Source organism: Pangasianodon hypophthalmus, chromosome 8, assembly GCF_027358585.1.
Source record: "Pangasianodon hypophthalmus isolate fPanHyp1 chromosome 8, fPanHyp1.pri, whole genome shotgun sequence".
Taxonomy (NCBI): domain Eukaryota; kingdom Metazoa; phylum Chordata; class Actinopteri; order Siluriformes; family Pangasiidae; genus Pangasianodon; species Pangasianodon hypophthalmus.
Genome location: NC_069717.1, coordinates 15,690,182 through 15,717,158, shown reverse-complemented (window position 1 = coordinate 15,717,158; position 26,977 = coordinate 15,690,182). Strand labels below are relative to the sequence as shown.

Sequence of the window (26,977 nt, the reverse complement as noted above, 5' to 3'; positions counted from 1 at the left end):
TTTCAACTGGTGATGACTCTTTATTTACAAAATACACAATTCAAAATGTGTAGGCTATTAAATCAAAAAGAATTATATGACCTATAAAATACAGCCTAAAACCTATGCCTTTGATTATATTAACTAATAAAATCCAGAAAAGTACTGCATGTGGTTTTAAATAGCTGTCAGTTATACTGATAACTGGTCTGAGTATCTTAAGTCACAGTGATGAAATCCATACTGAGTAATAGTGAGGATGGTAATGTGTGAGCTGTGTGAGGTCACTTCTTGCGGAAAAGACTCTTGATTCCCTCCTCAACTGGTTCTGGCATCATCTGCATGGGCTGGTTTTTAAGCGCTGCCTCACGCATGGTGTGGTAAATGTACTCATTCTGCTTAAACATGCGCAGCTCCATCTCTGTCTGCGTGCGCATAGCCTTTAGAGGAAAAGCAGAGGACTTAGCTGCACCAAGCTGATTACAAAGATCGAAAGTTTCCAGTTTCATGGGTTTTGCACATGTGGCATGTTGCACCAACAAGTAAATTAAACAAAAGTTAACGCTAATCAAGGATTTGTTGGGCTAAATTTAATTTGAACCTTAAGCTATGGTTAAAATCTTAACCCCTAATTAAAACCGTGATGTATTAATAATTCTGATTGGCCACTATGAGGAATTTGCCCATCTAAACATGTAAATCCACAATGTTACCTCAGAACTCTTTCCTTTTCAGTGAAAACTAGCAGAAAAACTCTTTTTGAGGATTTCTTTTTCAGCAGTCCATCTAATATATGCTGCCATTTTTGAAATTTAATCTACCGCTGGTGCAATATTAAAATTAATCACTAACTGAAATTTAAAGTAATATAGTAAAAGGATTAAAGTTAATCTACATTTACTGTAAAACTAAAACCAGAATTAATGATGGCATAAGTGCTTAAATAAATCCTGATTATTTTAAACAAGGTTTAAAGTTAGTGCAAATGGATTTACAGATAATCTTTGATTTAATCCAGATTAAAGCTTAACATTTGTTGGAGCAACCAAATCATGGAGAACTGTAACAGGTTATAGGTTATTTTGTATAACATAGGATATACGTTTACCTCTAAGTCCTTAGTAATGGGATGTGTGGGCCCATGAGTCACCAGGAGAATGGCATATGCTTTGCAGATCATGCCATGTGCCACCTCTATATGTCCAGCCTGCCAGTGGGTCACTCCTGCTCTCATTATAGCCATGCCTAGCTGGGCATTGTTTGGATTGTATAGTTTCCTATTTTGGGGTCACAAGAAAAACATTTACAAAAGTACAAGAATATAAGTGCACATACACTATTAGTGTTTGTCATGGACTCTCATTTCACTCCCAAAAGTCTGTACTTACGTGTATCCGTCCACCATCTTGCGCGCATAAGTAGCTGCCTCTTCAAAGAACTGCAAGTAGGAAAGGACCTCACTGAGTGTACTCCACATCCTTAGCTGGTAGATGTGGGTATCAGCCAGGACGTTTTCCTGCTTTTCCACACACTCTCGGCAGATCTTTACCACCTACAGAGAGCGGACCAGAAGAAAAACATGAAAGTGATGCTCATAGCTAAATGACAGCATCTTCATAAAAATAACCATGTTTTATGATGGCTAGCTCCTTATAGAGTCATTTATATTGTTAATGAAGTTAATGAAATAAGGAAACACTTACTACATGTTGAGGTAAAGTTGCACAGAAGCCAACTATGTCATTCAATTTAAAATAGACGTGATTAAGCAGAGCTTTTGTGCAAAGAAGCAATACACATGTGTAAATCTGACAAACCTCATTGTAGTTTGCATCTATACGGGCCTTCTCCATCTTCTTCAGCATCTCCTGACTATATTCTGTTATTTCCTTCACCTTCTCGTCTGGTACCTTTGATGAAGTGAGGTATTGATTGAACCAAATCAGTCAAAATGGAACATGTTGAGACCCTTGAATTATAAGGTTCCATCAATTCTGTGATATAATATATTGGGTCAAATCAGATAAAACTTTTTATTTGTGTAAAAAATCTTACGTATATTCAGTGGTATGTACACAACATATTTATAAGAGTAACAGTCTCAGTCTTTGTGTGGGGAAACAAGTGCACCATGGTGCACACAAATTTAGGATTTGCCATGTCTGCAATATGCCTTTTTGTCATAGCCTAGTACACACAGCCACAGACATAACCCCATTTCCCTCTCTTAATCTTTACAGTATATTGTACAGAAATGGTTCTGTACATCAAAGATGTCTGCACTCTGCATCTGTGTTTGCTATAGCCTATGTTTGCAGAAAGTGGTCAAATATAATTCTGATTATTTACTTTAAAACAAGATGTTGGTGACCACAGACTATTTTTAATGTGGCCCAAAAAACACCACTCACAAACTAGCCCAATTGAGTGTAAATTGGGTATGCTTGTACTGGTCCAGCATAATAAAGATAGAGGGTCTAAATATAGCACAAATGTGCCTGGACATCAGGCCCGTAGGTCTACAGATATCTACTGATAGTAAGGCTATTTTCTCATCTCTCACTCTGTAAGTCAAAGGAGTCAATATGCATTTGTATAGCAGAGTTCTTGGAACTTTAAAGAATGGGAAGCCCTGGGCCATTCACCAATGAGTGCAATTTGGATCAGATAACTGACTGACTCTGACTGACTTTTTAAATAAAGCAAATATCTGTAGAGTCAAGCTTAATGAGCTGTAGCACACCCTAGCCTTTATTATACCAGGACAAATATATAACTGATTAAATCATTCTATTAAGCAATCTATAAAAAAAAAACGTGTGAAAACCGACCTTAACTCCATCTACTACTGCACCAGCCATCTTCAGGTCATCTTTTGTTTTGTTGGTGCAGTGATCACAGGTGCAGTCAAAGAAGTATTGCTGCTTAAGCATGCGTTTGCGGTCCTCAGACAGATTCAGGTAGTCCACATATGCCACGGTCAATTCCTCCCCCACACTGATCTTACCCAGGGCACGTAGCTCAATTCTGAGACAAGAAACGAATCAGGTGAGATCCAAAAGCTATTTCTGCAAAAGTGCATATCTTGGAGTGGCTTTTAGTCCTGCTTTCAGCCGTCCTCTCGTCATTACAGATGAAAGTGTTAAATCTCTCACAGTTCAGTATCAGTCATCAATGCACACAGCTTATCCCATATACCAGGGGTTCTCAAACATTTTGCAGCCAGGGACCCCTTTAACTGTAAAATAAAAAAATTAAAAGTTCCGCTGATGCCCTCAGTACAGATTTATTGTATTTTTTTTAGGTATATAATCTAGCCTTTCAAATATTGGTTTCATTGTTTAAATGTGCACAATAATATTTTGGTTATTTATTCAAGCCATTATTGAAGAGCTTTTTTCTTTCTGAACTTTTTTGCTCAAAGAACACATTTTTCTTAAGATTGCCATAAGTCTAAGTTGACATTGTTTACAGGCACATAGAAACAGGCAAATAACTATCATAACTCAATAATATATAATGAAAACTTTGATCATTCCATTTTTTTGTGGTGATTTCTACATCTATAACAAAATAAATAATGCCAGATCCCCTGGCTCTGCTTCATGGACCCTTGAGGGTCCCCAGACCCCATTTTGAGAACCATGGCTATATGCACTGTCATTCAGTGAAGTTCTCCAGATATTTTCTACAGTAAAATACAAAATTTCAAACAGCAGAGATGTCAGTTCTGCATGTCAATGAAATTTGTGTATTGATCATATACAATGTGTGACTTTGATATGAAAGTAGTTGTAAGTAGACATAAGGAGTAGCCTTCAGCTACTGTGAAAGAAGTAATGAAACATATAGAAATGCAGAAAGGATGCTACAGTAACAATAGTAACAAAGGATGAAGACAGGAGACAAAATGTGTAGTTTTGCAAAAAAGCCAAGACATCCACGTGTTGGCAAAATCTGGAATTAAGTGATGGTTAAGAGCATGATGGAAACAGATGATGGAAAAACAGACCAACCACCCAACAGCACTAGCCATCTTGGTTAAAACAAAAAAAGTATTACTAGCTTTGCAAGCTGGGTTAATACAAAATCAATTGGATATAACCTAGAAGTTCCTTTTTGTGTTAAACTGTACTTTCAACAAATCAGTTACCATTTAGGCTAATCCTGAGCTGAAAATTGAAGCGTTTTCATTTTATGCTGTTGTTGGTTACTTGAAGATAGCTGCATTTGGGTAGCTGATCATCATATAGTGTGATTAAGTATGTGATAGTGAACAGAAGATAACAAGAAACGAAGAACTTGGCCGATTAATTGTGGCCAAGCAGACCCACCTCTTCTGAGTATGATACATAGTATTGGTGGCAGAGTGACTGAAAGACAAAGTGAGAAGCAAATTGCAGAACCCGGCTATTTCAGAATGCCTATTCAGAAAACCCTCACTCACTCAGCTATTGAACTGACTACACTTAAGCTCAACTAAACTGCAAAGGAAGAAATGTATAACGTTATTAAAATGAGTAATAGTACAAGTCAATATATACATGACAGTTTAGTTCTTTTAACATGGTTACCCAAGAATACCACAGCTTTAATGTAAAGGAATATGATACAGTCAGCAGATGGTGATCTCTTGGCTACATGCTGCACATGATTTCAGTGGACCACAGGATTTCAGTGATACATAATATATACTCCATGGTTAATCTACCACATCACATGAGCAATTTTTCTATTCTTAAAACTACAGTAGATTTGTTTCAGTCTTCCCCTAAATCCCCTTCCCCTCACTTTCATTTCACTTTCTTACGTCCTTTAACCATCCACTTCCTCATCCATTATCCACAGCCACTGACTTGTGTGTGCTGTCTTTACACCTACCACTAATGATATTTTGTGGTGCACACTTTTAGAGATAATGAGCATTGATTGCACTTACTTGCCGTTGTTGAGGATGACTGTGCAATTTGGCCAGCAGTCATGGTTGACCAGACAGAGGTTGGGGAAGAGACCAACACCCACCGCCTGCAGACCTTTATGATCACTTACCATGAAGCCATTGCAGTTGATCTAGTGTAAAACATGTTAAGTAGTGGAGAGAGTGTTATTTGTGGATCTAGTAAGGAATGGCAATTGAAAAGGAACTGGGATTTCGAAACCAAGTGTCCACATTCTTACATACCAATCCAAAGATGTGTGAGATGCTGTCAACCGTGTGTTGCTTGTTTGTTCTGGGCCAGTAATCCAAGAAGTTGTGAATATCTACTTTGAGCTCCTTCATGTCCATCTCAGGGAGGTCTGAGATATGGTCTTCCAGGTCATTCAGTTTAGTGAGCTGAAGCTCTGAGATCACATCTCCATCCTTATCAAGACGCCACATAATACGAGCAGCAAGTCTACCCAAAGACAACAAAGAAGGGAATTCGATATTGCTATTTTTTCTTTCTATTTCTGATAAACATGTACCCTCTCATGTAAGTAAATTAGTACTAAAGCCAATTTTCTCACTAAATAGTGATAAAGTAATGCAAGTATATATATACTACTGATTTAACACTGGTGTTTTTCACACCCTTCTCCAAATCCACAGACTCTCACCGGATGTTTTCATTGGGCGCTTTGCCACAGCTCTTAATGGCAGCACACTCCTGTTTGTGCTCTTCCCAGGCTGCACGCTGACATGTGCGATCACAGTACTGGGCAAACCGACATTGGCCACAACGCTGCAGCTTCTGCTGCCGACGGAAACAGCTGTGACACACATGAGCTGCAAAACTGGAGGCCAGAATATACAGAGAAAGAGAGAGAGAGAAAGAGAAGTTATTTATTTCATTTATTTATCTCATTTCCTGACAAGATAACAAGAGTCTAGCACTCTTTAATATGCACTATTAGGAGTCTGTCTATCTCGGTAACTGTCTATCTCTGTACCTTCAAGTCATGTGAAGTCTAAGTTGATATGAATAACTTAAATACTTTTTAAGTAATAACAACAGCAACAACAATAAGCATGTTAACTGTAATAATAACAAAGCTGATCAGGAGTCAGAACCAGGGTGAACGTGATAGTAGGACATTAATTAAATTATTTATAAATCATTGATTGGTGGGTCAAGATGGGTTCAGTTCCTTAACTACAATCATTCATCATCACTACAATCATCCTGATCAGGCTGGTGGTGGCTCCGGAGTCTATCCAAAGCACACTGGGTGGAAGGCAGGAATACACCCTGGATGCTAGTCTCTCACATGACACAGTGAACACACATTCACACATTCATTCAATTTCATCTGTGTATAACCTTGCAGTGTGGTGTTGATTTTATGATGAACAATTAATAATTAATTAAGAAATCTTGCTTCCATATTCTGGCTTCCATTTTGAAATTTAAATTTTATTTATTTATTTATTTATTTGTTAATTTCAACAAGGTTTTTCTGGGAGGTAATGTGAAATATACAATGGCAGACATTTGAGCTACAATATCTCTCATGATACAGGGAGAAATTAAACTTATATATTCCAGCATTATTTTTTCATATATAACATTTTCAATATACTGTAACTATACTCTAAATTTATAAGAATAAATCTAGAAATAGTCTGATGTAAGAATGAAAAAAAAATGCCATCATGACATCATACTATATCCAATGACCACATGTTTGTTTCTGCACTTACAGTAAGGCCTGATGTGGGTGGTGGTGCTGCTACATCTGCCAGTTGAAGCATTGAGTGAATCTGAACATGTTCAACCAGTCACATAAAGACTCATGCTTTGTAAAAGTTTTCAGTTAATATAAAACATAAAACTACTTACCTATCAAAAACAACAGCCGCAAAGCAAGGCTCTGCAAACAGTACATCCCCAGCCCATACTTCCTTTGTGGCCCTTAAACCACGTCCCTTTCCTGGTGAGTCAAACACTTCCACGTTCTCCATGTTTGTAGTTGTGCAGTCTCTGTAGATCTATATTCTCTGTTATAATGGCAGAGTGTCCTGTAGGTCATCAGCTTAACAGCTGGACATTCCACTACCACCTTCTAAAATAGCCTGCACCCTCAAGTCATACCATCTTGTGCTCAGAAGTGGGGGGTGAATTTTTTAGTGGTTAATCTTCATGAGAGTATTCTAATGCCAGCACATACCATAAATCTATTGAAAAAGATCACAGACAATGTCTCCTGACTCTCCTGGTTCTTGGGTGGGTTTCTGTTATGTTAAATAACCTCCTATGATGTAGCAAAATGGAACATCTCTATATGGGTGAATGGCCATTCAGGATCCTGGGGGATATTTTAGTCTCTCAGTTGGGCCTGTCAGTCATAGATTGGGTGTAGAGACGAAAGACAGCTGCTCCCACCTGGGCACACACTTGGCTTCATGTGATTGGTGTTTGTTTCCAGCACTTTCCCAAGACCACCTTCTTGTTTCTCGACACTTCTCGACATTCCACAAACCTTGTACAGCAAATTTCCTGTGTTTCTGTTTCTTTTTGATAGTTCACATTTATTCCCACTCCCTCAGTTGAAACTATAGGATGTTACAATTGCACAAAATACAGAATTTGCTTTCTTTGCGTTCTTTCTTTCTTTTTTACATATAAATTTAATACTAGTTAATCAATAAATATAATACAGCAAATCTTAACACAGAGTCTGAATTTAGAATAGTTTGTATTCACCTTTTTGAAATTCAGTGGAAATTTCAACATTGCCATGAAAACTCAATTTGTAAACACTTAAAAGTTCCATAAAACTCAAAAAGAACAAACAAACCTGAATTTAATTAAAACAAGCACAACATTATAGTTCACAATTATTTAAATGAATGGGAAGCCTACCACTGCTATACTATGATTTGCTCTGTGAGTAGGGGAGAGTGGGGCACAACTTAACACATTTTGGTTTTCTCTAAGTAATTTAACAAATATTTAAGTTACAATAATCATGTTTTTATACAAGAAACATATACATCTCTGCTACATGAACACTTGAACTTTGTTTCCAGCACCTACTGGTCATGTACAATTCCACCAAAAGTGACAGGATGTGCAATGCTACAACTTACCCCATGGGTGGGATTAATTGTAACAGACAGAGTGTTAGCTGTAACACTTGCTAGAAAAGTGTAATAAAGCCTAATAACAACACTGATTCAATATAACCAAACCAAGCATTCTCTCTCTCTCTCTCTCTCTCTCATTACAATTATCTCATTACTATATATTATCTCATTACAATGGCACCTGTCAATATTAGGCAGCAAGAGAACAGTCAGTTCTCAAAGTTGACGTGTTGGAAGCAGGAAAAATGGGCAAGCATAAGGATCTGAGCGACTTTGACAAGGGCTAAATTGTGATGGCAAGATGACTGGGTCAGAGTAGTATATACAGCCAGAGGTCTGGCTCCAAAACAGCAGGTCTTGTGGGGTGTTCCCGGTATGAAATGGTTAGTACCTACCAAAAGTGGTCCAAGGAAGTGAACCAGCAACAGGGTCATGGGTGCCCAAGGCTCACTGATGCACGTGGGGAGCAAAGGCTAGCCCGTCTGGTCCAATCCCACAGAAGAGCTACTGTAGCACAAATTGCTGACAAAGTTAATGCTAGCTATGATAGAAAGGTGTCAGAACATACAGTGCTATGGATGGGGCTGCATAGCCCAAACCGGTCAGAGTGTCCATGCTGATGCCTGTTTATACACTTTATTACACAGTTTATGTGCAATTAACTTGTATTTTCTTGTTGTCACTGTTTGCAAAAGGCGGCTTAGTTGTAATACCTCGTAACAACTACCCCCACAATATGGAGGTTGTACTTTACCCTATCTAACAATTGCTGTGAGTTGGTCACATGTTTCAAAAATATTGCTACATTGTAGGCAAGAAGACTGTGATAAAATAAAATAAGGTTGGATTTCATTTACACTTACAGCTCAGTAAGCAAAAAAAAATAGTGATGAAAAAAATTACTTATATGCCCTGAAAACACTTTTTGACACAGATTTCTTGAGAACACAGGTGACTTGTTCTGAAACTTGACTGCAGATCTTTGCTAGCAAATGTGGAATTGTGGCTAGAAGTGCACGCTGCTTGACACTGTGTAATAACATAAAAAGTTCATGTTATATTTTGCCCCACGTTAGTTTGTTCCCCGCACTCCCATACAGGAGCTGGTCAATTCACAATGTACGATTAAGACTTCACATACAGTATTGACCACCACAATGCAATACTTGTAATTTATCATACATCGGTGACTAATATAACACAACTACCTTCTTTATGATCAGTGAGATTGTGTTTTTCTAGCAGGTACTGCTTTCTCATCCTTGGCTTAACTCCACAGCACACCCTAGTGCTACTAACTGTCCCTTGCTTTATCACATGCCACTGAACACTCTGAGGTCAAAGGTTTATGAGCATGTGTCTATACAGTCACAATTATTGTGTTTGATTAAGATTTTCATGAAGTTTGTTTATGTTGTAAGCCCGTGTTCAAATTTGTTTAAGAATAATTGACTGTTTTAGCTGAGCAGTGCTATTATGATGTTTTGGCCAAAGTATACATAATGTATCAGAATCTACTCAAGTGGAAATATCCAGCCAAAAATTTACATAAGTGAAAGGAAAAAAAAAACAAAGAAGAAGAAATTGTGGCTTTTACATGTACTTAAGTAATAAAAATTAAAAAGTAAAAGCTTTTAACTCGTGAAAAAAATTAAGTGAATGCCATGTTTTCTGTGAAAAGTAGCTTTTATTACTCATCTAAAACAGATTATTTTCATTTTAAAGCAACTTCACTATTTTGCCTGAAGACATCAATCTCTGTAAGTTTGCTGGTCATGTGCATTTTTTCTTGATTGGATGTTTACACTGAAATGACTGCATGCTAAAATGAGCCCATTTGATTCATAGCCATTGGGTGCATGAGAGAAGAAGAGACCTTTGTGAGTTGTAACAAGGACTTTGAAGGTATAAATAAAAATGTAAGGAAGAAAAAGTAAGTTCTTTTCTTGGAAATGTAATTACCTAAGAGTACAAATGTTCAATTTAAACAATAATCAAGTAAAGTCTAAATACACCAGAATAATACTTAGAAGTATTAGTAGTAGAAGTATAGTAATGAAGTGCAATTACTCAAAGTATTTCCACCCCTGCCTCTTAGACAAGAGCACTGGCACTGTAGTTCATAGCATGTTGGGGAAATGATGTTTGTAAACATGTACTGTAACCGATGCAGTATTTCAGCATGAAATTATAATATATAAATGCAATTATAATTCTTGTATTTATTCTTTTTTTTATCTTAAGTAACTGCTTTTTCCTGGTCAGGGCAGCAGTGAATATGCGGATCACTCTTCACGCCTAGATGAGCATTTTAGTTTAGTATTTGGCAAAATAAGAATAGTAATTAAAACAGACACTTCTGAAATTGAGTATAGAAAATTAGTTGATTTACAATTAAGCCTTCACAATCAGTATAGACCACCATGGACAAATACTGTCCACATCTTGGTAATATCTTTGTAGGATTATACCATGCTACAAGTAACAAATAAGTACTTCACTAGCAGGTTATTTTACTGCCTCAACAGCACACCCTGGTGCCGTTATAACTTCTACGTGTCACATGACATTGTACGCCCTGAATTTGATGGAGCCCGTTTCCATGGTAACTGCTACGTGTTGATGTCACCAGTGAATTTGTGAATGGAGTCTGAGACCTGTTAAATGATATTGTCTGTGTGGATGCATCAATCCTTACCAGATGTTTAGAAATGCCCAAATAAAGGTTTTAAGAGCTGAAAATCATAAAGAATATAGAAAACAGGAAAACATATCTGTGGTTATCATTGATGAACGGTCCGCCATGCAGAATATGGCTATTTTCCCCTGAAATTCTAAAATATTTTATTTAAATATTGCTACTGGTTTGCTCATCTTGCAAAAATATTTGACTAGGCTTGATGATCACGCTCGAGTTAACGTTTTATTCTCAAGATCTTAGTAGGCCCATGTCTCATCAAAACTAGCAGGTCTATTATAACTTTACTCCTGATCATAATAGGTGTCGAGAGTGTCCCACTGTGCGTCATCACTGTTTTATTTCTCTCTAAAGTGGATGCCCAAGTCAATAGTTAATTACTGGGAGGTAAATCGCTCACTCGATCGTGCGTTAAGAAGAGCGCCAGCTGGATGGTAGCCACCTGGCTGCGGGTGATCTACTACTCACACGCGTGTTGCCTCTCACGGCCTCCAAGGGGCGTTTCCAGCGTGCGACAGAGGGGCGGGGTCGAGGTGGGCGTGTGGCCCAGCTGATACGCGCATCCGCCGCTTCCATCATCCGATTCCAAACCAAAGGCGATAATAAGAGATTTTTTTTTTTTTTTATCTCAATGAGCCTGCGGTGTCCGTGAATATTTCGCTCATCGTCGGTGCTCTGAACAGTAAGTACGCGGCACACGAGCATGGCTTGAGACAGAACTGGTAAACCTCACACAGGGATTCATAGCTACGTACCTACGTGTCACGCATAGCCTATCGTTCTCTTCGAGCATCCTTCTTTCAATGCCTGGAACGGCATCGCATGTAGACGACCCACTGCGGTTTCAGTCGCTATTGTTACAGAGACGCGCGGGCTGGAAGAAGTGGAGCGTTTACAGTCGCTGAGCCTCAGTGGAGTGGGAGTAAAGCGGGCGAAGGAGCGCGGGAATGGCACACAAACGCTCCGAGGAGAAAGAGCGAGCGATGCGCCCTTTCTCTCCCTTATAATCCTACAGAGGACGGATCCCGACGCGCATTATGTAATGCACATGCAAGCGGCGAAGAGAATAAAGAAACACAGAGTGTAAAGGGCCAGGTTATCGCTCGTGATGCTCCTGTAAGTGTTTTGAGCTCACCATTGTGAGCACTGCTGGGTCTCTGTGTGTGATAGCAACAAAGTGATAGCACAGTATCACTAGATCGGCCATGGAGGCCTCATTGGTGGAGGGTGTAGAAAATAATGTGTGTATGGCGCGTTTCATAATGCATGGATAGTGATGAAGAGAGAAGCAAATATGAGAGCTATAAGAAGACACCTTTTCTTGATTTTCCGAAGCATGTGGTGTCTAAAGAGGTGGAGATGTTGATTGGGATGTTAGATAACTCTGGGAGGTAATAACAGCTATGAGTTAAGTATTCTTAAGGGCATTGTGCAAACACTTGTCTCCTACTGTCTGTGCTTATATGATACTGTAGTTAGTACAGGCAATTCTTCATACTTCATACAAGACAGTCAGTAATCAGCAGTGTTAGACTGATTTCTGCAGAAGGACACTGAAGCATATAGCATGTTAGTAGGAAAACTAAAGTTTTAAGGCCTCACTAACTTTCAGGAAACTGAAGTTTCTTGCAACTATGAAGGTACAGGCCCGGGCAGAGCTGCTCAGCAATCCTAAAAACAGGGATCAGAGCTATATTTGGTATTGTGGTACTGAAGAGTCTGTAGCTGACTGTAAATCAGAGTCTGTATGCACACTGGGGTTTGTGTGTGTGTGCTTGAGAGTTTAGAGGAGAGGTGAGAGATGAGGAAATGTAAGGATTCAGGAAAGTGTGGCGGGGGGGGGGGGGGGGGGGGGGGATGTCATGTCTTACAGTTATGTATATTACATCTTCATCAATTAGAACATGTACATACAATATATGTACATCTGTCTAATCTGCCAGGAACTGTCATTCATCAGCACAGATCTTACCCTGCAGGGAGCTAAATACGTTATCCAATCTCTCTCTCTCTCTCTCTCTCTCTCTCTGTCCAGTGTATGTGCCCACTAGCTGATGGTACATCCTTCACTACAATGGCCCGTGTAAGGGGTTGTGGTGCTGAGTGAGAGGCAGACTTTGACCACGATGGGCAGCGTTGGCAGTGGGGTGGCTGGCGAGCAAGAATTCGCCATGAAGAGCGTTGGCACACGTACCACCCTCCCTCGTGGGCCACCCCTATCACGTAGAGGCCCCTCAGATCGCAGTTTCAGTGCTGAGCGTCTCAACCCTCCACCTTCCATGTCTGAATGCACAGGCTCCAGCGATGAACGGGGGGGTAGCAGCACGACCACAGACCGGCCCCAGCTTGCTGGCTGTGAGTCCACCACTGCCTCCTCCAACCTAGAGAGGGTGCCCTCCATCTGTGAACGCCTGGAGAGCAACGTTGCCAGCCGCAGGGTGGCACCCCGGCCTCTAGGGGACATGAGTGTAGATGCCCGCAGGAATGTAGTTGTGCACACTGGAGAGAAGAGTGGTGACAGCATGGCTGCCGTGAAAATCAGAGAGGGGAATGCTACAAAGGCAAATGGCCGAACGCCACCCAAGATTCTGCCCATGTCTGGAAAGTCAGAACAGGTACTTGTGAGCTGAAGAATGTCATTTCAAAACAAACGGACCACTATAATTATGGAGATGTTTTTGGTTGTTATGGCTGTTCACAGATGAGAAAACAAGAAGAAACAAGACTAGGCAGGCTTAGTGACCTATGACTTTCTGCCAGTAGTTGTTTCATTATTGCAAACCTTAGTAAACCCAACTGGATTGAACAGCCATCTTATAATATTTACTATTTTCTGGCAAAAAATATGCATTTTACTGTTACTGTTTACTGAGTTAATTTCTTATATTGTGTATTAACCTGTGCCATCATCTTTACACACACTCTCAGAACAATTCCGGATTGGTGCGGCCATCTGCCTTCAAACCTGTAGTGCCAAAGAGCTTTCACTCCATGCAGAACCTAGTGGCACATGCTGGAGGTGGAGGTGGGGCTGGAGGTCAATGTGCCGGAGGCACAGGAGGCTCTGATGACCCCCAGCCACTTAGTGAGCGAGACAGTCCAGAGAGGGAGCAGGGCAGAGAGGATGGAGGCCAGGGTGTCATGTCTGACTCGGGAAGGAACTCCTTCACCAGCCTGCCCACGTACACAGGCCCTGGTTCCAGCTACGCTCCTGCTCCGGCCCTCGGACCCTTCAGTGCCTCCACCAGCCATATCAACAGATTGGGCACGGACAAACTGGACAAGCCCAACTACCAGAATGGCCTGAGTGCTTCGGACAGTGGCCGTTCATCCTCGGGGAAGAGCTCTTCATCCTATCACAGACTATGTCACCTGGCTGATATGCCAGCTGCCATTCACCCCTCGCCCTCCTCGGATGATATAATACAGGACTTGGAGGACCGACTGTGGGAAAAAGAACAAGAGGTGAGTGAAATGACCTGGGGTAGATGTTGGGGGTTACAGTTGGTCTTTTCCAATACAATGTGATCTGGTTGAATAACTGATACTACTCCTAAAGCTGTCTATACAACAGATTATTTCCCAAAACTTAAACTTAAAAAAATAAACTGTTTTTATTCTTTAAATTACACACAACTGAGATTTGACATAGCCCTTTTAAAACCAGAGAGAACACAGACATATCAGATAATAAGATCACTTTAGAATAAATTTCACAGAAAGTTAGATATTCTCATGCCATCTTTTCAAATTTGTTTTTGGTCATCAAGTTCTGATAGTACAGAATTACATTAAAAACAAGTATAAAGTGATTGGAATGTGATTGTATTAGGTAATCTGTGTCATTTTAGCTTCCTAAAGGCTTTTACTTTGCTGTACTGAACTCTGCTGTAGGGTTCTACATAGAACCTGTAAGAATGTGTAGAGGTTCCAGATTAAATTAAAAGTGTTGGAATTAGGAGTGGGGAATCTGGCAAAAATATCATATCACAATTTTTTTCTAGCTGGATCACGAGCCATGATATTATCACAATTATTTTTTTATGTCAGTTTTTAAGACTACTTTGCAAGTTAATGAACAGAGCAGCCAAAGTAATTTCCCCATTGATGTAAATAAAGCTTCATTAGGAAACATAACCTCAAAGAAAAAGAATAACGAGACCACTTAGGCCAGAGTGGCTTTTCAAACTAATTTTAACAAAGTGCACTTCTCAACAAAATGTAAACAATCAAGCTTGGGTAACATATTCAAAAAATGTTAAATACAATGTACATCACTTCTTCACTATTTAAAAGTGCATTGAATGGAAGGGTGATTGACAGGCGAGTGAGAATTTAAATATGTTTAAATACTGAATACATCGGCTGAGTTGGTTTACATTTTTACTTAACATTTTAAAATAACCGATTCATGTTTCATTGTTTTGGTTTTTATTACACTTCTTTCAGAATTCTGTGTATAGCTGAGGAATAGTGGTGTTATTTGCAACTTGGTAAATGATAATGACAGTTTTTAGAATTCACTTAAAACCCTCATTTTCAATCATTTTGATGGGTATTATATCTTCGGCTAGGTAAACTGTCATGTGATCAGTGATGTCGTTCCAGTATTCACTTGTTTTCTCATAATTAGTGCCTTTTTCAAAAGCATTCACATGTGCTCGCCATGTTTTTCGGCATACTATTTGGAGTGCTTTGTTGCTGGTTAAACAAATTAAAGCAATCTTACATGTTTTACAAACAACTGTTGTTTGCGCCATGTCGATTGTGTAAAATCCAGCAGTTCCTTCTAAAATCTTCATATCGCCCACCCCTAGTTGAAATTTCAGGAAGGTATAGACACAATTTGTACAATTTCGTCACATCAGGTTGGAATTAGTGGTAAAAAAATAATCCATCATCCATATACAAAAACCTGGAAATGATAATTTACTGTTTTTGATGCTGTGTGCTGCCACCCAAAGAACAGATTTAGTCTACATCTAATGTCTGATTTATGCTTTCTTATCAACAGGCTTCCCAGGTTGAAAGAGCACTTCAGAGCGGGAGTAAAAAGTTTAAAAATTCACATGCCAAAAAATAAATAAATGAATAAATAAATAAAATAATAAATAAAATAAAATAAAAAATAATGAATAAATAAAATAAATGTCACAATGGGCCTACCATCTCTAAGGAAATTATTTAGTGGTATAAAGTGTTTGGGGATTGGTGGAAGCTTCATCTCTGCTGCTGCAGTGAGATAGAGACATTGGAGAACAGGTTGTCCAAGGCACATTGTTTGGCTGTAGCATTGCAACAAGTTGTTTTAAGCCATTCTCATATCACTTCTGAAGTTCACTTCTGAGCCAGCCTTAATACAGATATTAACTGTTTCGAGCCCAGCCCAAGCCCAACAATATTTCAGAAATGATGTCCAAACCCAATTATACCTGACCTGAATAGCCAGGTCCTGTGGGATTTGGTTAATTCAGTGGTCACGTATCACTAATCACAACACAATAATTACATGATCCTGCTGATGGGACGTTGTTTGATCACTCACTGCTTGATTTCCACTAAGGTTCTTCACATGCGCCGTAACCTGGACCAGAGTGAAGCTGCCATCATGCAGGTGTTCGAAGAGAAACAGCGGGTGTGGGAGCGAGAGATGGAGGAGCTGAGACAGAACTATGCTGGAAGGTTGCAGCAAGTCACCCGGCGGGCACAACGTTCCCAGCAGGCACTGCAGGCTCAGATCAGCCGACTACAGCAGGACAAGAGCCGGCTCCAGGAGGAGATCAGTGCCCTGCTGGCTCAGCGTGAAGAGCTGGAGAGAAAGTGCCTGGACTACCGCAAGGAGCAGGCTGAAATCTTGCCCCGTCTGGAGGAAACCAAGTGGGAGGTAAACAGTTATATGTAATGACAAATTTAAGACATGGATAGGCAGTGGGATAACTATCCAAATACTTCAAGATTATTATTTCCTATACCACTGGTGTACACAGATTTGTAATACATATACAGTACAGTGAACTAATACATTACTGCCATTAAAGATGGCACCCCTATAATTAAAAATGACTTTTCTGGAGAGAATGCCTGACAAGGTTGTAAAACACTTATAGAGGGATCTTGGGCCACTCCTCCATGCAAAACATTCCAAGCACCTTTATTCTTGTGTTCTCTCATATCTCTCAACTCTCATGTTTGTGCACGTGGATCCCCCTTCTTCAGAAAAGTTTTCAAAATGGATTAATTACAATAGTTCCTTGGTGAAGTTCACAGTGTAAATCTGAAACACTGATCTTGGAAAAGAAATTTTCAGAGAAGACAATTTGTTTATTTTATATAATCTTTAGGGGTATCAATAATTTTGCTGTATATGTTTTATGAAACAAATCATATTATTATATATTATACTATAAGTTGTTACAATAATTTTATTATAGAAAACATATGTCTTCTTTACAGTCATTTGAGTGGGAATTTTACAATGGGTGTAAATTTTATAGTTAGTTTTGCCTATTCTATAAAAGGGTGCCAATAATTCTGGTGATAACAGTACATTGTCCTTGGCAGTAACTATGTGCTGTTTTGTGTTGGGCAGGTTTGTCAGAAGGTGGGAGAGATATCTCTCTTGAAGCAGCAGTTAAGGGACAGTCAGCATGAGGTGACCCAGCGAGCAGGAGAGATGGTAGCACTAAGGGGTCAACTTAAAGAGCTCAATGCACAGCTGAAGGAGAGAGAGGAGGCCATGCTCGGCCTGAAGGATTCCTACAGCAGCAAGAGCCGTGAGCTGGAGAGATGTGAGGGAGAACTGAAGAAGACGCTGACAGAGGTAAATACATACTTAGAAACACACATGCACACAAGAAGAAACATGAGACTCCATCACAAGTTTATTTTAACAGTCCAGAATGCATTGTTATACAGTACTGAAGAGGCTACACTCTCTACACATATCAATTGTGAGTTTAGTAATTGGTCAGTATCAGACTTGCCTGGAGGCTGTGTGTATGAAGCAATCAAACGGGTTTCACATTTTTCCTGTTATCACTAGCTTCTGGAATCAGTGCTCCTGTGCTCATGTACAACACCAGTGTGTATGTATATGTGTCTATGCACTGATGGATGTAGTCTCCCTAGCGAAGAGGAATTCCATGGATTGTTCAAACTTTCTGCATTATTCGCTAGTCATGCAATGTTTTAAAGAGTAATTACACACCAAAATGTTTTTTAATTAAAAATTGAAATGAATTGCTTTTGTAAGTATAAATCATGTCAGTCTTGCTAAATATTATAATACATCCATTCACAGTGTTAAAATATTTGTAGTACGCCTCTGTAGAGCCCCATTGGTTCAGCCAAAGAACTGAGATGCGTCGCATTATGCAAATCATTCAGGCAATGTTACTGCTCTCTGGTGATGCCTCTCTTCATCATCGTCGCATTCATATGGCACATTTGGTATAATGTATTACAATAAATGTGCCATATGTAGGCAACAATGATTTTACAATAGGAAGGGAATTTTTTTGTGTTTTTGCAATATCATACCCTGGAATCTTGATGTTAGATGAATAACATTACCTAATACCTACAGTGAAAGCTAAGAACTTCTCTGGTTTCCCATGGCATCCAGTTTGTACAACAACTATAAGCACACGTGTAGAATAAAGAGCAGTGGAAAAGCTGAATTTGTGTTATTATAAATACTAAGATATAATAAGTCAGGATAAGAATATTTTTATAGTAATCAAGATAACGTTACTAGTGCTATAGCAATACATATCAGTGTTTAATGGCTCATGAGCAGAAAGATGTAGCTATCTATGCTATTACTGTATTAGCATTTAACCTTTGGGCACGTATCACTGTAACAGTATATTTAATAAATACTACAAACAGCTATTAGTGGGACAATTCTTTTATTACTATATAAATACCTAAGTTAAGAACAACACATGGTTTGTTCTATTCACTGACTACAAGTCTCTATTCCAATCTTCCATATAAATCCCCTGTTTGAGCCAGAGACTCAAACTGCTAAATCTCTGAGCTGACTGTTTGCTCATCCACATCATTATAATTATTGTAAAATGGCAATTCTGGTGGAGAAAGAAAACTTCCACTTCAGATAACCTCCCTATCACGAAACTACTCTGTGACGCATGGCTATCTCTGGCCTCACTGTCCATTATTAGCATAAAGCTTTCTTCGTGTGATTGCTAGACAACACCTCCCTCCCACCTGCCCCGTTACACACGTCATGCAATACACCCCACCTCCGCACAGACTTGCAACACCTAAAGTGCATTTTCAAGACTGCAAAGAGGGTGAGAACATAACACTCATTTCATCAGGGGAAAAAACTGAAAAGTTTTAGACTGGCCAAGTCAATCACCAGACCTTAACCCAATTGTGCATACGTTTCATCTCCTGAAGAGGAAACTGAAGGGAGAATCCTCCCAAAACAAGCAACAACTGAAAGACGCTGTGGTACAAGCCTGGAAAAGCATCACAAAAGTATGCAGCAATTTTATGATGTCAGTGTCCTATAATTTTGCTCACCTAAAAACTGGGCAGCCACCACCAAAAAGTGCCATGTTCTAAGTTGTTTAACACATCTAGATGTAAATATCAGAAAATGAAAACTGAAATTTTGATCTATCGCCTCACGTTCATCTTCGGATCTTAAATCCAAATGTCTTCAGGCATTAACATCACCAACTGACTTTTCACAGGGAAAGTGAGCAAATATACAGGCATATAAATAAAAATGGTGGCCTACTGATTCATGTTAGTTACCTAACAAAACATAGTATAACGTTATTCTACATATGTTGGCTTACTTAATTTCGCTGTAGTTCGCTGTAGCAAACATTATGAAGTTTAGTGTGATTTCTTTCACATCTGCTATTATGGGAATTTTAATTTGGTCTGTTTTCAGAAGAAAGCAGATTGGTTGAGAGTGACCAATCATAGCCATGGGAACAAATGTCTTATTCCCACCTCCAGAGTCTCAAAATTCAACTTGAAAGAGAAGCAGGAGGCTGCAGGCTCATGTTGGCTGCCCTCTCACTCTGTGTTAAAGATAATGTTTAAACACTGAAAAAATACTTCTTGTCAAACTTTGTGCATACAAGAAAAACAGACAACATGAACAATATTTCTACATACTGACCATGTATAGCAAGACCACTGCCCATGACTGAGATAAGTATATTTTAAAAATGCCAATAATCAGAGACATGTCCAAGACAATAGAGAAAACATCTCGAGACCAGACATGAGTCCAAGACCAGACTCGAGTCCTATAGCCCTATATACACGTCACCATTTTATGAACACCTGTACACCTGCACATTCATGTAGTTATCTAATCAGCCAATCATGTGGCATAAAATCATGCAGAACAGTCTCGAGAGTTTAGACAGAATGGTGTGAAAAACAAAAACCATTGAGTGAGAGATAGTTCTATGGGGGAAATGCCTTAGTGATAAGAGAAGTCATTGGAAAATGGTTCGAGAATCCCAAGAAGGATATAGTAACTCAAATAATCACTCTTTACAACTGTGGTGAGCAGAAAAGCATCTCAGCATGCACAAAAACTGAGGTGGATGGGTTACAACAGCAGAAGACCACATTGGGTTCCGCTCCTGTCAGCCAAAAACAGGAATCTGAGGCTATCATGGGCACAGACTCATCGAAACTGGACAGTTGAAGATTAGGGGGAAAAAATCACCTGGTCTTTTTCCAGTCTTCATCTGTCCAGTTTGGATGGAGTCTGTGCCCATGATAGCCTCAGATTCTTGTTCTTGGCTGACAGGAGCGGAACCTGATGTGGTCTTGTGCTGTTGTAGCCCATCCACCTCAAGGTTTGATGTGCTGTGCTTTCTGACATGCTTTTCTGCTCACCATGGCTGTAAAGAGTGCTTATTTGTGTTACTATAGACTTCCTGTCAGCTCAGACCAGTCAGGTCATTCTTCTATAAACTCTCATCAACAAGGGGTTTCAGCCTGCAGACCCTCTGCTTACAGGATGTTTTCGTTTTTTGTACCATTCTGTGTTAACTGTAGAGACTGTTGTATGTGATCCCAGGACATCAGTAGTTTCTGAAATACTCAAACCAGCCCATCTGGTACAAACAAACCATGCCATGGTTAAAGTCACAGAGATCACATTTTTCCCCATTCTGATGTTTGATGTGAAAATTAACTGAAGCTCAACACCTGAATCTTGCATGATTTTATGCATTGTGCTGCTGCCACATGATTGGCTGACTGGATAACTGCATAAATGAGCAGGTGTACAGGTGTTCCTGTTAAAGTGATAGGTGAGTGTATAGGCATTATCTTTACCAAAGAACTCTTGAAGGAGCCTTTTTTGTAAGACAGTAGGAATGTATTATTTTGTAGATTTTTTTTTTAAACTAACATTTCACTTTATCAAAAAAGTTGAATGTGTGACTTTATTTAGCTGCACAAAGCCACCACAACTTCACTCACTTCTCTCTTTTCCTATCAGGTGTCCATCCTACGGGACAAGTTGGTGGTGTTTGAGGCTGAGGTCCTGGGGCTAAAACGAGCTCTGGGGGAATTAAGCTACACCGGCGAACGTGCAACAGGACTCACCAGCAGTCTGCCTTGGGGTGGCCTGCACTCACCACGCACCCCTGAAGTTTTGACACCTCTAACCCCTCTCAGTCCCATGGTAGATGCCCTACTGAGCCTGCAGAGCGATGAGGCCAAGGCTCAGCGGCAGGAAGCAGGAGAGCTGCGGCAGCAGCTAGAGCGACTGCAGGGTGAGCTGCGGTTGGAACGGCAGCAGCGTGAGCTCCAAGCACTTGCTTTTGCCCAAGAGCGTCACACCTGGAGGGACGAGAAGGAGCGTGTGCTCAAGTACCAGGCACAGTTGCAGCTCAGCTATGTAGAGACGCTGCAAAGAAACCAAGCTTTAGAGGAGCGTGTTGGTCAGCTTGGGGCCAAGCTATGTGGAACATCCAGTTCACCTCCACCAGCAAGTGTACCCAACCCTGTACCGGTTACCGTTACGCTCACTCCAGCACCAGACGACTCCAAAACCCCTTCCCCCAACCAGCTGGCTCCCCCATGGGCAGGACCCTCTCGCCTGGAGAGGATCGAGTCCACTGAGATTTAGATTTAGATGACACAATACAAAGACAATCGACTTTTGCTCAACATGCATTATTGAAAATGGTTTGTTTCAATAGGTGTCAGAAAGTCCCAGATATTCAGTAAGGGGCTCGACATACTACTTTAAGGGAACAAAAAAGATGCAGTAATAAATCAGTGTGCTGGAATGATGAAAGACCCACTAAGACAAAGAGACAAAGGCTCATGGTTTTACATACACACACACACACACACACTCACACACATTAAACACTTGCACTGACATCTAACTATATAACTGAAGGTATTGAGGGTATCGGTGAATTAGAAAGAATAAGGATTTGGAAAATATTGAAAGTCTTGTTATAGAATTCAGTATTAAGAGAGTGAACGTTGTTTTAGATATCTGGTATCTAATATGAAGAAAGGCATAGGCACGTTTCAGTGATGTTTCAGGGATACTGGGGAACCTGGTTCTCCATCACTGCACAAAGACTGCAGTGACTAAAAATGATTACAAAGGGTCATCAAAGAGAGTTGGGAGGGTTCCCACTCCTGAGCAGAATTACTTGAAAAAAGGTTTTCCTTTTTGGTTTTGTTTGGTTTGAAAATGGGAAGCCACAAAAACAAACCTGAAAATTTGCTTTAGTACTCTGTGGCTTTATTTGTACACTGGGATTAAGAGAGCATATACAGTCAGTTAGACAGTAAGCAGAAAGAGCAGATAGAGGAAGATTTGTCCAAAACAGCACAGTACTATACTCAATAGTATGTAAAACACATACTGTTGCATTAAATAGTCAACATACACCACCTTTGCCATACTATATAGTACAATAGTATGATCTGAACCTATCCAAAGGCTGCAGGTGAAGAACGTTGCCTTTTCTAAAGGATCAGAGTTGCTGCTAAGCTCTATTGTGCGTTCTTGGAAGAAAGGCTACAAATTTGGTTGTTAATTGTTGTAATCTATTTATCTATTTATGTAAACATGTTCATACATCAAGGCACTCTGTGTGAATATTTTGAAAAGATGATAGTTATTATTTATTCTAATTGTGAACCAATGAAGCAATTCAACATTGCTTTACTTTCTTAAACATGAGGCACTTGAGCCTACCATTTCTTCTAGGACACAAGGCAACCGTATCCAAACCCAAGTTCCTTTTAAATGTTGTTGTTGTTGTTATAAATGTAATTATGGTATTGTTTAGAGCAAAATGATATGTTTTTATACCCATTTTTATTGTTTGTATTTATGTTAGTGTAATGGCTTGATGAAAAGCATACCCAAACAAAAGTAAAAAAATAAAGACACAAAGTGACATTGAAATCACAGACTATATAAGCCTAATGTCAAATTCTTGTTTTGATCATAAAATACCCATTTTCTAAAATCTGTCAGATGTATGGTACCCCATTTGTGCTGAATCAAAGTCAAAGTTAAAATCAAAGTTAATAAGCCAAAAGTTAATTTAAAAAATATACTAAACTATTTAACAAGAAATAATGAATTTTACACTGTTACAGACTAGTTTTTCCAGTTCTGTTAATACTTAGCTACATTACTAATAACCTTTTACAGTTTAGCTGTTTGATTTCATATGATGGGCTTGTGAAGCCTTGTGACCCAGTTTTAATGTTAGACTCAAAATAATGTTGATGTCAACATTTGACTTTTACCACCATTGACTAATGTTTCAGGAACTTGTATTTCATACAGAGGCTGATAATGAGACCCTTAACCTCATTAAATCAAGGACAAAGCATGACAACAAAAACATTTCAGGTAGTAGGCACTTATTAGTAAAGATTTATGCAGCCCTTAATAATGTCTTCTGTAACTGTTAATACCATAATTTAACTTATACACTTACAACATTCTTCTCTCAGATGTAGGTAAATATAATGTTTGTTATGAAGTGGAGTCAGTTGGATGTAAGTGTGAGCCTTGGTTGAGAATCAGAAATCAGGAAGGGGAATGAGGAAGAAAACAATTGATCAGATATAGAGCAAAGATAAAGAGCAAAATACAACATCAAGGACAGAAGCAAAAGACAAAACAGGAATAGCAAACAGAGAAAACAGTGTATACACTGAACTAAATGAGGATTTAACAGGTAACAGTTGCAGTCAGTAATCAGGTAAGTGTGAGTGTTGATGTACTGGATTCAGGTGTGAAGTTGTTGTGGCTCCTGGATTGGTGGTGGACATGGATGTGACAATGTTATTTGAAAAACTCTCCTAATAATATAAGGCACATGGATATAAGTCTTGGTCATAAACATTTTGACACTGTACATGGATCAGTACATATTGAACATTATACAACAATTAGTTCCGGTCCACCAGTTTGACTGGTCAAGCAGCGTTCTAAGAGTGCCTAATTTCTTATAACTGCAATGGGACTGTGTATATCACTCTGCTTGTCCGTGTTCACCATATAAAATTCAAATACCTAGTTCGAAATGGTTACTACAGTAGTGTTAGCAGCATCATCATCAGCAGACATGGCAAATGATATTTTTAGGAGTATAAATTTTGGCTTAAAATATGAAAGCTCACCAGTTGAAGATGAAAAGGAAAAAGGGAAGCCACTTTTGGCGGAATCAATCAACGTCAGCTAGCTAGTGAGCTAGGCGACAGGCTATAAAGTGAGCATGGCTCCTTCAGGATCTATTTCTGCTAGTGGAGAAAAAATAAACAAAACATTTGGCCATATTGTGTCCATAATGTCACTTACTCAATATTAATTTCTTGTTTATAGAACTGTTTATAAAACCAATATCACACAAGCAAGAGTGCGGTTATACTGTACACTGGTACGGCTGTGATTACCTACAGCCAAATCACAGCTGTGCTGATATTCAATATAACCGCACTCTTGTTTGTGCGATATTGCTTAAGTATAATTACAATAATATTTCTAAGGTGACATCATGTTGGGCTTTTATAAACAACCAAATATCTGTATAAACAAAGAAATATACAGCCCCATCCAAAAATATTAGAACAGCAAGGTCAATTCTGTTGTTTTTTGCTGTACACTGAAGACATTTGGGTTTGAGATAAAAAGATGAATATGAGACGATAGATCAGAAATTCAGCTTTCATATCCTAATATATACATCTGCATGGGCACCTTTTTTTTAACCTGCTCATTTTTGAAGTGATCAAAAATATTGGAACATGACTGACAGGTATTTCTTGTCCAGGTGTGCTGTATTAGACTGATTGTTTAAACGGTTAATTGCTCTGAATGTCTACTCTTGGTTTGAGCCCTGGATTTTGCCTGTTAAGACTGCATTTGTTGGTAAAAAAGGATAAACCAACATGAAGACCAGAGAGCTGTGGGAGAAAAGCAAGCCATTTTGAAGCTGAGAAAAGAGGCAAAATCAATCATAGTCATTGCACAAGCATTGGGCATAGCCAGTACAACCTCCTACAACCTCCACAGGGCAGATTTCACAAGGTCCATCCACCATTCAAAGAAGCCTTTGAGATCAGAAGTATAGAGGCCATACCCAAGATGCAAACTACTCATCAGCAGTAAGTAATCAGAAGGCCAGATTGGAATTTGCAAAGAAATAGAGATGAGTCAAAGTTCTGAAACCAAGATTAAGCTCTACCAAAGTGATGGAAAGGCCAAAGTGTGGAGAAAGAAAGAATCTACTCAGGATCCAAAACATACAAGCTCACCAGTCAAACATGGTGAAGGTAGTGCCATGGCTTGGGCTTGCATAGCTGCTTCTGGAATGGGCTCAATAACCTTTACTGATGATGTAACTCATAATGGTAGCAGCAGAATGAATTCAGAAGTCTACAGAAACATTCTGTCTGCTAATTTACAGAGAAATGCATCCAATCTAATTGGGAGGAACTTCATCATGCAGCAAGACAATGACCCAAAACACACTGCCAACACAACAAAGGACTTCATCAGGGGAAAAAGTGGAAGGTTTTAGACTGGCCAAGTCAATCACCAGACTTTAACCCAATTGAGCATGCATTTCACCTCCTGAAATGGAGACTGAAGGAAGGAACCCCCCAAAACAAACAACACCTGAAAGAAGCTGCAGTACAACCCTGGAAATGCATCACAAAAGAAGAAAGCAGCAGTTTGATGATGTCAGTGGGTCGCTGGCTTGATGTTATTGCAAGCAAGTGATATGCAGCCAAATATTAAGTGTTATTTACTTTAATTTACTTTAAGACTATATGTTCCAAAAACTTTTGTTCACCAAGACATTGGGTGGTCTGCTACCAAAGGTGCCATGTTCTAAGTTGTTTAACACATCTAGATGTAAATATCAGGAAGTGAAAGCTAAAATTCTATTGTCTCATATTCATCTTTGATCTCAAACCAAAATGTCTTCAGTGTACAGCAAAAACAAAAGAATTGACCTTGCTGTTCCAATACTTTCAAAGGCAATGACAATACCTACATTTAGTAAAATACATATTTCTAGACTCACTGGACCCAAATACAAATCCTATAGCAGAGCTATAGGTTATGTTTTTAGTTATGTATGTGGTGGTTCTATGAACCTCAGATAACTGGTAGAGACATTGAGAATCACCTGGATATCTTCTTGTGGGCAAGTGCTTACATGCTGAGACCTCTCATCAAAAAAACTTTGTGATACATGATGCCAGTTCAGGTCAGCAGCATTTTTGAAAGACAAGGAAATATTGTGGTTGTCTGGAGTACATGAACCCACATTTACATACATAACTCATGTTCAGCTTCACCCCTTCTAACCACCAGGGGTGGTGAGAATCACTATCATGAGGAAGAGGACTAACCAGCAAGTTGCTCAGAGACGACCGCCACATTCACACCACTCGGATGTGATGTGAGTAACCATGTGGAACCTGGACATGTGCATGGTGATGTCCAGGTAGCAGCAGTCTTCCTGGAGCAAAATGTATCTAAATAATGCCCTTGAGGAAGAGACACTCATTGTAGAGTGTTACTGGTGTTTAGTCAGCCTATCTATAGGCCATTGATGCTGTCAACCACCCAGTGATCCAGCATCTGCTTAGACAAGGGAGCCCCTAGTATCTTTCCTCCATGACAGATGACGTGACAGACACTTAGTCTGAGAATCAGA

General features: G+C 39.4%; 2 protein-coding genes across 4 annotated transcripts; one reads left to right on the top strand and one right to left on the bottom strand.

The window, feature by feature from the left end:
* smyd1b (SET and MYND domain containing 1b) lies at positions 1-7,010 on the bottom strand. 2 transcript variants are annotated; one of them, XM_026915243.3, is made up of 10 exons: positions 6,801-7,010; positions 5,578-5,754; positions 5,162-5,375; positions 4,919-5,049; positions 4,314-4,352; positions 2,811-3,006; positions 1,797-1,889; positions 1,368-1,531; positions 1,088-1,256; positions 1-419 (listed from the first exon to the last, which is right to left on the bottom strand). In XM_026915243.3, exons 1-10 carry the CDS (start codon positions 6,920-6,922, stop codon positions 264-266), a joined length of 1,461 nt encoding a protein of 486 aa, XP_026771044.3. In that variant the 5' UTR covers positions 6,923-7,010; the 3' UTR covers positions 1-263. The 2 variants fall into 2 exon arrangements, with proteins under 2 accessions (XP_026771044.3, XP_026771053.3); XM_026915252.3 differs by lacking the exon at positions 4,314-4,352.
* Positions 7,011-11,293: 4,283 nt separating this feature from the next.
* Positions 11,294-23,199, top strand: lzts3b (leucine zipper, putative tumor suppressor family member 3b). Of its 2 annotated transcripts, none has more exons than XM_026915215.3 (6): positions 11,294-11,427; positions 12,781-13,360; positions 13,674-14,210; positions 16,309-16,629; positions 17,335-17,565; positions 21,256-23,199. In XM_026915215.3, the coding sequence occupies exons 2-6, from the start codon at positions 12,872-12,874 to the stop codon at positions 21,886-21,888; spliced, it is 2,211 nt and encodes a 736-aa protein (XP_026771016.1). In that variant the 5' UTR covers positions 11,294-11,427; positions 12,781-12,871; the 3' UTR covers positions 21,889-23,199. The 2 variants fall into 2 exon arrangements, with proteins under 2 accessions (XP_026771016.1, XP_026771008.1); XM_026915207.3 differs by having other exon boundaries at positions 11,294-11,861.
* Positions 23,200-26,977: the final 3,778 nt, after the last annotated feature.

Excerpts from the sequence above, each read along its gene's own strand:
- smyd1b (XM_026915243.3), bottom strand. The coding sequence starts at position 6,922 with ATGGAGAACGTGGAAGTGTTTGACTCACCAGGAAAGGGACGTGGTTTA. Across the intron at positions 3,007-4,313 it reads ATGTATCATACTCAGAAGAG|AATTGAGCTACGTGCCCTGG; the intron begins GTGGGTCTGCTT and ends TTCTTGTCTCAG. Across the intron at positions 1,532-1,796 it reads TAGATGCAAACTACAATGAG|GTGGTAAAGATCTGCCGAGA; the intron begins GTTTGTCAGATT and ends CGCTCTCTGTAG.
- lzts3b (XM_026915215.3), top strand. The coding sequence starts at position 12,872 with ATGGGCAGCGTTGGCAGTGGGGTGGCTGGCGAGCAAGAATTCGCCATG. Across the intron at positions 13,361-13,673 it reads TGTCTGGAAAGTCAGAACAG|AACAATTCCGGATTGGTGCG; the intron begins GTACTTGTGAGC and ends ACACACTCTCAG. Across the intron at positions 16,630-17,334 it reads TGGAGGAAACCAAGTGGGAG|GTTTGTCAGAAGGTGGGAGA; the intron begins GTAAACAGTTAT and ends TGTGTTGGGCAG.